This window comes from Neofelis nebulosa, chromosome 13 (genome assembly GCF_028018385.1).
Source record: "Neofelis nebulosa isolate mNeoNeb1 chromosome 13, mNeoNeb1.pri, whole genome shotgun sequence".
In the NCBI taxonomy this organism is placed as follows: Eukaryota; Metazoa; Chordata; class Mammalia; order Carnivora; family Felidae; genus Neofelis; species Neofelis nebulosa.
In genome coordinates, this window is record NC_080794.1 from 78,543,079 (window position 1) to 78,555,133 (window position 12,055).

The following is a 12,055-nucleotide window of genomic DNA, read 5'->3' on the forward strand; positions in this document are numbered from 1 at the left end:
CTTCAGGGTACCCAAAGACTCACAGTGACACCCTGCATCCTGCTCCAGGGGTGGGCGAGCGCGGGAGCCGCGGGGTGCTGAGTGGCCTCCCTCCCAAAGAGATCTGTCCCTGGCTCCCAACACCCTCTGACCCCCTTCCCTGGCACTCTCATCCATCAGCCTTCAGGTCCTCACGGCCAAGCTCAGGGGCACGAGGCTCAAAGAGCAGCTGCAGCCAGCCCCTACCTGGGACCAGGTGAAAGCACTCATCCCGACTCCTCATCTTGGCCCCTGACCTTAACCCCAGGACTCTTGACGTCCCGCTGTGGGGGCCCTGACTTCTTCCCTTGGCGCCCCCCCTTCCCCCCCCCCCCCCACCGGCGGCTCCGGATGGGGCGCCGTCGGTGGAGCCGGATGGGGCGCCGTCGTCGGGGGCGGAGAGCCGGGTAGGCCAGCGCTGGTCCGGGCGGGGGGCTGAGGCCGGGGCTGGAAGGTGACGCCCTCCCGCCCCCGTCGGCCGTGACGTCAGAGCCGGACCGGCTAAAGCGAGCGGCGGCGGCGCGGGGCGCTGGGGTGGAGACCGCTATCCGGAGCCGCGCGGACGGACGGAGCCCACGGCGCAGGGCAGGCGACCCCGAGGTAACGCGGGACCCGGCGCGGGGACAGCGGGGCCCGGCGGAGGGCGGGGAAGAACCCCAGGGGCGGGAGGGTCTCCGTCTCCGGGGCGGCGGGGGGGGGGGGGGCGCCGGGGCGCAGGACGCACGGGGCGCGGGGGCCCGCGGCGCCTTCCGAGCGCTCGGTGGCAGGAGTGGGACCTCGAGGGCGGCGGAGAGCGGGACCGCCCCCCGCCGGCCCCGGGTTGGGGGGGCCCCGACGCCGCTCGCGGGCGGCAAGGATCCGGAGCGCAGGTGCCCCGGAGAACGCGCCCGCCGCAGGTGAACCGAGGCTGGGACGCCCGTGCGCGCGGCCCCGGGACCGTTCCTTCCGCCCCGGTGAGGTCGGGGCGTTGCGGGCGCCGGGAGCCCCCGGCACCCGCCGCGGTCCCTCACCGCGCGCCGCGCCCGCAGCCCGGCCTCGGAGCCATGGCCCTGAGCGAGCTGGCGCTGCTCCGCCGGCTGCTGGAGAGCCGCCACTCACGGAAGCTCATCCTGTTCATCGTGTTCCTCGCGCTGCTGCTGGACAACATGCTGCTCACGGTCGTGGGTACGTTCGCACCGGCCGGCCCCGCTCCCCGGGTGCCCCTTCCCTGGGGGCTCCACCTACCCGAGCGCGCCCCCCGCGAAAGTTGCAGAACACGCTTTGCAAAAAAAAAAAAAAAAAAAAAATGCACCCCCTTCCACCCCCGAGTCTGCCGCGCTGGGCGACTCGCAGCCGCGTTTTGTGGCTTCGTTTTCTTGGTGGTCAGGTCAAAAAATGTGACATCTGTTAAGACCCAGAACTTGTGTTTCCTCCTGATAATTTCCTCCTTCCCGCCCCCCCGCCTGCTTTGACCGCGATGAAAAAGATTTCTACTACGAACTGGCAATTCCCAGGGTTCCAGATCACGTTACAACAGTTACTATGCTAACCAGCAAGGTGGGCTAACTGACAGTTTGGCTTAACATTTAAAGGAGCAAGTCACCCTCTCTCCCCGGAAAAAAGGAAGTGACATTTAAATATATTGTATCGGTGCATGGCTCGGGATGGAAACATTGTAGGACCTTTTCCAGAACAGTTTGAAGGGTGTTGGTTTAGTCTTTTTCCTGTAATGGATTTTTGAAAGGCGAATTAAAATCCAGGTCTCTTAATTAGCCCTCTTAACAGCAAAGCATTTGGTATGCTTTTCCTTAAAAATGCCCACAGTTTTAGGGGTGCCTGGGTGGCTCAGTCGGTTAAACATCTGACTTCAGCTCAGGTCATGATCTTATGGTTTATGAGTTCAAGCCCCCACATCAGGCTCTGTGCTGACAGCTCGAGCCTGGAGCCTGCTTGGGATTCTGTGTCTCCCTCTCTCTCTGCCCCTACCCTGCTTGTGCTCCCTGTCTCTCATAAATGAATAAATGTTAAAAAAATTAAATGCCCGCAGTTTTAATGAGTAATTCTTTTTTTAGTTTGTATTCTCCGGGTGGGTTATTTCCCTTCTCTCCTTTCATGGATTCCCACCTGCGGGATTATCGGGATTATCAGAATGATAGGGCTCATCTGACTTCAGAACAGCCTTGCTTCTCCTTTGTGTTGAGTGCTCTGTCAGCAGGTGCCCACAGGTGCTTTTACATCTGTTTTTCTTTTCCTGGGTGGAAGTCTCCGGAATTTCTACATCTTCCGGGTTGGCCGAAAAATCGCAGACTCCCACTCAGGTAACAGAAAGATGAAGTGGGCCTGTCGCAGAATCTCCAAATCGTTCCTTCTCCTGTGGGTTTATTTTTCCCTAAGACACATAATGAAATTTAGGTTTCTGTTTCCTCGATTCATTCGTTTGAAGGTCTGAGTCCCTCCCTGAGGAGCTCTCGTTGATCCCAGGTCGGCCCTGAGCAGAATTCAGACCACATTTTCCTTTCCTAAAATATTCCTGTAAGGGAGCCCTGTAATGAGAAACCCCACAAAGGACAAGAATCCGGGGCAGGTCACTTCTGCACAGTCACCGGCCCTGAGGGCAGACGCGGCGCTCCCAGCCTCCCCGGGACTCTGCTCTCTCTGGCCAGAGCTCAGCTCTGTGAGATTATCCCGGGGTCCAGGCAGGGGTGGCGTCGCAGGGGCAGACCTCTCTGGGCCTCGTTTGGCATTTGATGCGACTGTAGTTTTGCTGTCGTTTGTCCTGATGACAGGTGGTTTCCGTGCAGCTGTGACCTTCTTGTTCTGCTTTTGTTCCCAGTCCCTATCATCCCGAGTTACTTGTACAGCATTAATCACGAGAAAAATGCCTCGGAAGTCCAGACCGCCAAGCCAGTGCTCACGGCGTCTACCTCAGGCCGCTTCCAGAGCATCTTCTCTTATTACGACAACACCACCATGGTCACCGGGAATAGCACTGAAGAGCTACAGCGGGGGCCACCGCCTGCGGCCAGCACCCAGCACACGGTGACGAACACGTCCGCCGCGCCTCCTGACTGTCCCAGCGAAAACAAAGACCTCCTGAATGAAAACGTTCAAGTTGGCCTGCTGTTTGCCTCTAAAGCCACCATCCAGCTCCTCACCAACCCCTTCATAGGACTGTTGACCAACAGGTAGGTTCCGTTATTTTGGCCAAGGTGGCTTCTATTTATGTCCTTCCCAGGTCGTTGCTCTTTGGGATTCTGTTTCTCCTTCATTTATCAGAGTGCGGAAAACCAGTGGTGGGTGAGCTGGGGAAACCCGATCTCCTTCTTTGGGGTTTCTTTCCTTCATCGTGATTTCCCACGTGTTCAGCCTTTTTTGTTGCCCCCTCCCTTGCTTAGAAAGTAAGGAAGTACTAAAACAGAATAAAGAGGCCCTCCCCAGGTGGGAGCACGTTGATTCCGTCCAAATGCTGTGTCGCGTTAGTATATTTGTCAGACTTGCCCTTGGGCGGCAGGAGCTGACTCTGCAGCCACCGTGGCATCATCGTTGGCTCCGTGTGTCACCCGCCTTTGTGTTTTCTTCTTCCTCTGGCCGTCCGCTTCCTTCTAGAAAGCCAAGGTGGTTTGCTTTAGTGCTGGTGTGGTGAAGGGTCAAGACGGCCAGGGAGAGAGTGGGGAAGACCAGTAATCCTGCTGCAAAGACGGACCCCTTAGCTCACGCCGAGGCCACGGCATGTAATGAGCCCCCTTGCCGGTTACTCAGCTGTGTCCACACGCACAAAGAGGAACGTATTGAGCCTGTCTTCTGGATCAGTCAAACCAGCCGCTAATGCCCCCAGATAACGCCCAAACTAGCTTTATTTTAATCTGGATGCTCTGGATGTTTTGGGGGGGACCCGCCTCCTCTTGAATAATTGTTCCCGTCTCCACCGTCGGTGGCCGTCCGGCAAGTATCCTTCCGCAGCCCAGCTGGCCTAGCTCTGCCTCGTACGGCAGGGGCTGGAAAGCACAGGGCAGGGCACTTGCAGAGAAAGGGAAAGGGGATTGCCTGAAGGTGTCAGCTGCGAAGAGCTGGTACTATATGAGTGGTGGGGGCGGACTGCCATATAAACGTTGTAGCCTGAAAGGCAGAAATGCAAACAAACCAAAACACAGTGGAGAGGGGAGTGCCTGGAATCCTGCTTGTGAACCAGGCTCAGACGCATGAGCGGAGACCAAGATTACAGCCGGAAAAGAGAACGTAGAAGGGTGGGCTGAATAAGGAAGGCAGGGCAAGTGGGGATGGGGCAGGGCAAGGCTATAAGAGGCCCTGAGTGCCAGGCAGAGAGAGGAGGGGGTTTTGTTGGTGTGTGTGGGGGGTGGGGGTACACTTGAGAGCCACTAGAGGTTCCAAAGCCACGTTGGAGTCCGTGAACCAAGCACAGTTTTCAGTAGGTCAACCTGTGCAAGCTGGGATCAGGGCCATCCTTACGTTTCTTTGGCCTGGATTAGGGGGTGCGGGCCCAGCTCTGCAATCTGCGGGGCTCTTTGTTCAGATATAAAGCGTTTCGAGATTGTAACAACAGAGCATTAAAGCAAGCACGGGGCCCTTGGGAGAGCAGGGGCCAGCTCTGGGGCGGGGCAGAGGAGGTCAGCGGTGGTGCAGAGGCTTAGACGGCTCTGACCTCCCCCGCTCCCACCTGCCGCCCCCCGGCACAGGCCGCCCTCGGACACACACACAGGGTGCTGGTCACATACCCACGGCCATTTGGAGGGAAGCACGTTTTAAGCTTCCGCAGTTTGTTTCTCTGGACTGGGTAGTGCCATTGAATAAATTTGAACAGTCCCAAGCAGAATCTGTCCAGCCCTCCTGTGTCCAGCAATAGTATGAATTTGCCACATAAAATACGCTAGGCAAATCGCCTCGCAAGGACAGGTGCTCTGCGAGCCCACCCAGAAACACTGTTTGCAAGGTGCCGTTTCCCTCTGTTCTTCGGCAGGAAAACCAAACAGACCTCGGTAGTCGTGGGGTTGTTTTTCTTTCTTTCTCAGCCCTTAAGAGTGCTTCTTTAACCTGCATCTGGTGTAATTACAGAAAATGTCTCCGGGTTTTGTATTCCGAGAGAGCAAACAGCTCAAATCCTATATGAGGAAAATTGAGGACACGACTGTCATAATGTCTTGCCAATCACTTGGGCATGAATATTCTTAGCTGTACGGTGTAATGCAGTACTTAGAAACTCAGCTGAAATGGTGTGTTCCAGTCTTCCAAATGCAAATGTGAAAAGCTTTTTTAAAAACCCTATTCTTGTTCTTAATGCTTTGCTTATGCCATGGGGAAGAAGCTTGTTTAAAGCCGGTGAGACTGTTTGCTTATTAAATATTCCAAATGCTTTGATGTTGCAGCTACCCAAGACTCCTGTTTCGGGCTTAAAAAAAAAAAAAAAAAAAAAAAAAAGAATTCCAAGAGAAACCTAATTTTGTTTTGTGATCTGTGAAATTCAGTCTATTCTTGTTTTTTATTTTATTTTATTTTTTTAATCTTTTAAAAAATTTTTTTTACATTTATTTATTTTTGAGAAACAGCGAGACAAAGTGTGAGCGGGGGAGGGGCAGAGGGAGCAGGAGACACAGAATCAGAAGCAGGCTCCAGGCTCCGAGCTGTCAGCACAGAGCCCGACGCCGGGCTCGAACCCAGGAATCGTGAGATCATGACCCAAGCCGAAGTTGGACGCTCAACCGACTTAGCCACCCAGTTGCCCCATATTTTATTTTAGAGAGCAGGGGGGAGAGAGAATGTGCATGTTGTGAGCAGGGGAGGGCAGATGGAGAGACAGAATCTGAAGCAGGCTCCAGACCCAGTGTGGAGCCCGATGTGGAGCTTGATCACACGACTGTGAGATCCCGACCTGAGAGGAAAGCCAGAGTTGGACACTCAACTGACTGAGCCTCCCAGGTGCCCCAGAGCATGAGATGGGGAGAGGAGCAGAGGGAGACGGAGAGAGAGAGAGAAATTTAAGCAGGTTCCACGCTCAGTGCGGAGCCCAAGTGTGGGGCTCTATCTCATGACCCTGGGATCATGACCCGAGCCAAAATCAGGAGTCAGACCGTCAACTGACTGAGCCACCCAGGCGCCCCAGTTCTATTCTTATGATGGGTAATCCACTTTGCAATTGAGCTAGAGCAAAATTTTAATCTCTACCTGGTTCCCCGCCGCTACCCGGCAGATTTAAAATCCCTCCTGTAGCACTGCCTTGTAGTGTGGAAATGCAGACGGATTGTCACATTGGTGTTGTAGCATGAACTCTGTTGTTCCTCCACAACGGTCACGATTTGTGTATTTTCCAAGCCCAGTAGAGTTGGATTTAGGGGACTTGCAGCAGTCTGGGCTCTCGGCAGCTCTGCTCAAGGGAGCGATACATCCCACTTTCCTTTACAGAACTTGCCTTTACGAGCCGCCGCAAATAGTCTTTTGATGTAATTTGTGCCAATCGCATCTTCAATGGCGAACAAGATGTGTGTGACTCACATTTTCGGCGTTGCAAACGAGTGTTTTCAAAACAGCACTCTACAGTTGGTTGATGTGTTTCTGATTAAAGAAGGAGGAGTTAAAAAGACGGGGCATCAGAGCCTGAAGAGGAGGCTGAGTGAGGGCTTTGGGGCCAGTCCTGCCACCTTCTAGGCGGAGGAGTTTGCCGCATGGGAAGAGAAAGGGACTGCCCCTGGCGACAGACAGCAGGACTAAAGCCAGTGTCCAGACTCTCTCTGTCTGGGTGACTTCCTTCCTTCCTATTCTTTCCACCTACTTAAGTGTTGTAGTTTTGACATGGAGCTACTCAGAATCAACAGTGCAAGTCAAAAATCTGTTCTTGTATCCGTTTGGGCTCTCTCTGATTGTACCAGGCTGAGCTAGTGAAAGCCCAAATAGTTGTTGATTGCTACTTTGAATCAGCAGGCAGGGAGTTTAGAAACAGACCAGCCTGGTTTTTTGGACATGGACCCTCCCTCATGTCTCCAGCCCCAGAAAAATATCTTTTTCCAGCCCCTGGTATGATCTGGCCCAGCTTGCCACCCTCTGCAGCGCTTCTGACAGAGGGGAAAAGACATCCCCAAAGACTGGGGGAGCTACCGAGAGGCTCGGCTGAAGGCCCCTCCTCTCTAGAGCCTCGTGCTGCAAGCGGGACCCCCTCATCACATGCGTCCCAGCCCGGACCCTCCTATTCGTGGTCAAGAGGCTGTTGCATGAGTGGCTTTTATGGGTGGGTGATGCGAGAAGCAAGCTGCCAGTCTGTTGTTTTACATACTGCGTAAGAGCTCTCGTTCCAAACCCTGCAAGTAAGAAAATGACAATTCGTGAGAAATGTTTTGAGTGTTCATTGGGCTGCCCATATGGACACAGGCAATTCTTGATTTCACTTGGTCTCAGGTACCGTGGTTTTACTCTAAAACACGTGACCAGAGAGGGAGCCAACTTGATTTTGGCAAGTGGATGGCGATCCCATATCCAACAACACACTTTGCAAAGCCTGCAGGTGCCTTGGTTGACTTGATTTTTATTTAATGAATTAATTTATTTAGAGGCTCGTGTGACTTATTTTATAATTCCGGTCTACTCATTTCACGATTGCCGCTGTGTGTAAGAGATCTCTTACCGTCTGCCCCGCGAGTGGATTTCAGGGGTATGCAGACCTAGGCGGGGATTCAGGCAGCTAAACGATATTAAAAGCACCTTTACGTATCTCTCCATAAACCTGCCTAAGAATGTGGCCCTGTGGTCTTCACTTGTTTAACATGGGGCTTCTACAGTAGTTGCATTTTGAGAACCAAAAGCTATTCCGGACGCACTGGCCCCAGGGCTGGGGAAAGAGTTAACCGCGGGTGCTGGGGGACAGCTCCCTCGGCTTCCTCCTTAGCCTGTCATTGTCCCAGTGGTCTGCTTTTTATCAAGCCAGCATCAGTGGCTTAATTTATTTCCATAGTTACCTAGTATATTTGAGAGCCCGTTATTTCTCGTCACAAATCTTAGCTAACATCTGAATGACAAGAAGGAAGCCACAGGGCATGAAGTCTCTACAGAACGTTCGGTATAATGGTTTGTTTTTTTTTTTTTTTTCTTTAGCCTCAGCCAGTTGGTCTGAAGTGAGCTTTGTGGGAATGAGCAGTGACCTTTTCAGTTTCTCCGTGGACGGGGAAACCAGCCCTTCTGGAAAAGGCTCTCCCATCCTAGATGTTGTTAGGATGGTGTTGTTAGGATATCTTGGCTTCTCCAGCTCAGAGAAGCTGCCAGTGGAATCAGGTGTTTCTAACGGGAGCAGAGCCGCCCCCCCCCCCCAACTTGTTCCCTGTGCAGGGAACAGGGGTCCTACCCACGAAAGTAAGAAGTCCGTGGCGCACGTAACTCCCTGCCTGCATCTAATAGCTGAAAAAGACAGACCTAAGGACTAAACCTAAGAATGTTGTTTTACTTATGAACGACAGTCAGCTTCCTGGTACGTCTTAGCACGTGAATCATTCCATGTACTAACGTTCACCTGCTGTACCGCCTTTTAGAAGGTAATCAAGAAGGGAGATGCCTCCTCTCGTCCCTTCTGGATCCCCCACTTTGTGTCCTTGCTGTTGTCCTTTCCCAGGGCAGAGGGAGCCTGGGTTTTAACAGGCCTGAGAATGGAGCTTTGCAGTAGGCTCTATGGCAAAGATAAACTAATTATTAGAGACAAAAGTATTGATTTTCAGTGACGATTTAGGGAATATGGAGTTTCTCCACTGGTGTGTAGGTATATATAATGATCATAACTTTTATCGCTTGGCACTTTTGTCTAGGGATTCGATACCTGACTTTCTGTCTTATTCCAATTAGATTAACTGCTCCCTGATGCTCTATAGAGCATGACCGTGGGCTGGGATGACGCATAAGGGGATAGTAACGGGATATTTCGTTAAAGGTTTGCTGCCTCAGATCTAGCTCTGCTTAGCACGGGGACGAGAGGCTGACTCAGATGTTTATGACTAATGTCAGCTGAGTCTCTGTCCATTTAGGAGACATCGTGGGAAAGAGAAAGGGCGCTGGTGATCTGCCCATCTCTCAGGGACCCTGGGGCATTAGACAATTTTCCTTCAGAGGTGGGTGTTCAGGGAGCCAGAAGAATTTGAGGGTGGGGGAGTCCGGGATCTGCACGTTGCACCCTTTTGCCTTGAGGCTGAGCCCCGGGGAAAGGTGCTTCCGGCGGTATGCACAGCGGTCAGCTTGCGCTGCGACCGTGGCTGAACCACTGGATCTCTGAACCTCTGCTTTCTCATCCAGCATGAGGGTTTGGACTGGCCAGCCTTTGAGTTTGCCATTTGGTTATTCCATACATGCTTTATTAAACCCCCCCACCCCCTGCCACAACAGTAGCTGCGATGTTTTTATTTATTTATTTTTATTTTCATTTTATTAAAAAAATTTTTTTTAACGTTTATTTTTGAGACAGAGACAAAGCATGAGCAGGGGAGGGTCAGAGAGAGAGGGAGACACAGAATCGGAAACAGGCTCCAGGCTCTGAGCGGTCAGCACAGAGCCTGACGTGGGGCTTGAACTCCTGAACCACGAGATCATGACCTGAGCCGAAGTCGGACGCTTCACCGACTGAGCCACCCAGGCGCCCCAGCTGCGGTGTTTTTAAAGAAAACACAGCACCTAGGCTTGGTAGAAAGAATCCAACATAAGCACATGTCTCTGTGGGTACAGAGCCAGCTGGTGTTAAATGAAACGTGGACCATCCATTCTCACTGGGTGGGGAGCCTGTGCTCCTGTAACGGGCATCCCCCGGAAGCTGTGCTCCTGTAACGGGCATCCCCACCAAAGCGTGTGCTGGCAGGAGCCGGCACACCCTAGGCACTCAAGATATGCCCATTACCCTGAATTGGGGGCACGTTACATAAGTTTCCTAGCCCTCGTTGTAGCCATCCAAAAAATGGGGATAATGCCACGACCTCACGGAGCTGCGGTGGGAATCACAAGTGACCCGCTCGCTAGCCCCCTACTTACGGTCTTGGGGAATGCCAGAGTCTCCTGGTAAGAGGAAGCTACTCCAGATGTGTCCTGCCAGGTGACCTTGGCCAGTTGATCAGGCTGCAGACTGAGCATAGTTTCACTGGTATTCCCATGGCTTTGACAAAATACTGTTTTCCAAGTAGTATGTTGAAAGGGGGTGAGAAGGCTTTTATTCCAGAGCCGCTACAAATATTGCCATATTCCAGTCCCCCACCCGCACCCCCAAGATGTGCAGGAGCTGTGGAGAAGAATGAACTGCTCGTGGGTTCTCCTCGCTGAGTTGCCTGGAAGTTTCTTTGTTCAGCCTGTGGTAGTGCTGTGGAGAACGTGGTGTTGTGAATGGGGTTCTTTTGCCCGACTGAATAAAGAGCACCGACCAGTCCGCTGCAGGTTAGTCCAGATTAGAGAAGCTATGTTTGAAGGAGATCTGAACTGCAGTTCAACCCTGGTATCTTTCCTGGTTTGCCTGATGGGCTCTGAGCCCCGACTGGTGAATTACAAGTTCACCTCAGGTCATTGTGGGGGAATTTATGCATGGGATTGTGAAGGGAGAGCTGTCTGGGAATCTGGCATGATTTCCATTTGCTACTTGTATTTTTGCTACTTAGTTTCTGAAGTGCAAGAAGCAGTTTAAAAAAGGGGTGGGGAGTAGGACTAGGATCTTTTAGAAAGGTTCTATTTAAAGCCGTATTTGTCCTTCTGGGGAGGGGTGGTGAAGTGTGTAGGAAAGAGCCCTGGACTGTACAGGATGACCGCAAGTGAAATTAGCCCTAGGACATTTGACAAATCACTTTTTTGTGCCTCAGTTTTCTCATCTGTAAAGTGGGGAGGTGGTCATCTGCCCTTACCAAAATCCTTGAGCCTGAAGGGTGTAAGTACTTGGAAAATTGAATGTAACTTTATTTTTTGAAAAACATTTTTAAAGTTTATTTTATGAGAGAGAGCCTGTGAGCGCCTGAGCAGGGGAAGGGAAGAGAGAGAATCCCAAGCAGGCTCCATGCTGTCAGTGTAGAGCCTGATGTGGGGCTTGATCTCACGAACCTTGAGATCACGACCTGAGCTGAAACCAAGAGTCAGACGCTTAACCAACTGAGCTGCCCGGGCGCCCCCAGTGTGATTTTAAAAGAAGGGATTGTCTCCGTGATTTTTCAGCTGAGCCTGGAATACAAGAGCCCTTCCAGGCTGTGAGTGACTGGGACTCAAGACTTCCTTGGTCCTCGTTTGGTTCCTTCCGTGACCCACAGGGTCTAGGGCTGGAGGAAAACGAAGCCTGGAGAGGCTCTGGGCTGCTCTGGGTTGACACGCCAGCCCCCTCCCTCCCAGGGTCCTAGGGGCCAGGAGGCTGCCTTCACTCTCCTGTCCCATCTGTACGTCAGGAGCCAAGCAGCCCGCTTATTGTGTGGGAACAGAGAGGAAAGAAGGAAGAGCAGAGGGAAGGGAGGAAACAGGTTCTGAAGCACCTTCTGTGTCCCAGGTGCCTGGTAGCAGTTTATCATCCACATCTCCTTGTTCCCTCACTCCGGTGCTGGGAGGTGGCCAGTGGTCTCTCCATGGGGCTGAGGGAGGCTTGCTTGGCTTATGTGTCCGGCCCAGGGGTATGACGCCCAGAAGGCCAGGGTCTCCCCACCAACCCCGCCCACCTGATGGCAGAGCCCTGTACGCACAGTGGTCCTTTCAGAGCGGTTGCGACGTTGAATTTTTGCGCTGGCCACAAGGCCCCTTTTTCTAGGCTGGCCTCGTTGGGGTCAGAGTGAAGACAGACTTGAAGACTTCCTTGCACCCGGATGCTCTCCGACAGTGTCATCATCTCTGCTGCCATTTGAATCATTTGATGACCTTTTACTAGAATCATTTGATTGCCTTCGTCCCTTTGGAGAAGCGCTAGCAAAGACCGTAATGAAAGATTTTAAAAAAAGAAAAAATGATGGAAACGGGGACTGTGTATTTTAGACGTGTTCTGGATTACTTGCCAATACTGTGTTAACATTTATCCCAGAGAAACCTCTGTGCAGGGTGGCAGTGCTTGAATGGATTCACGTTGCTCCAAGAC

At 52.6% G+C, this 12,055-nt stretch overlaps 1 protein-coding gene across 1 annotated transcript in view; it reads left to right on the forward strand.

Annotated features, from left to right (window-relative positions):
• Positions 1-496: 496 nt before the first annotated feature.
• SLC18A2 (solute carrier family 18 member A2) overlaps positions 497-12,055 on the forward strand; it is a 39,353-nt gene continuing 27,794 nt past the window's right edge. The window contains exons 1-3 of the mRNA XM_058697901.1: positions 497-618; positions 1,047-1,182; positions 2,831-3,182. Coding sequence (XP_058553884.1) covers positions 1,062-1,182; positions 2,831-3,182 — 473 coding nt within the window. The 5' untranslated portion in view covers positions 497-618; positions 1,047-1,061. The remainder of the gene's footprint in view (positions 619-1,046; positions 1,183-2,830; positions 3,183-12,055) is intronic.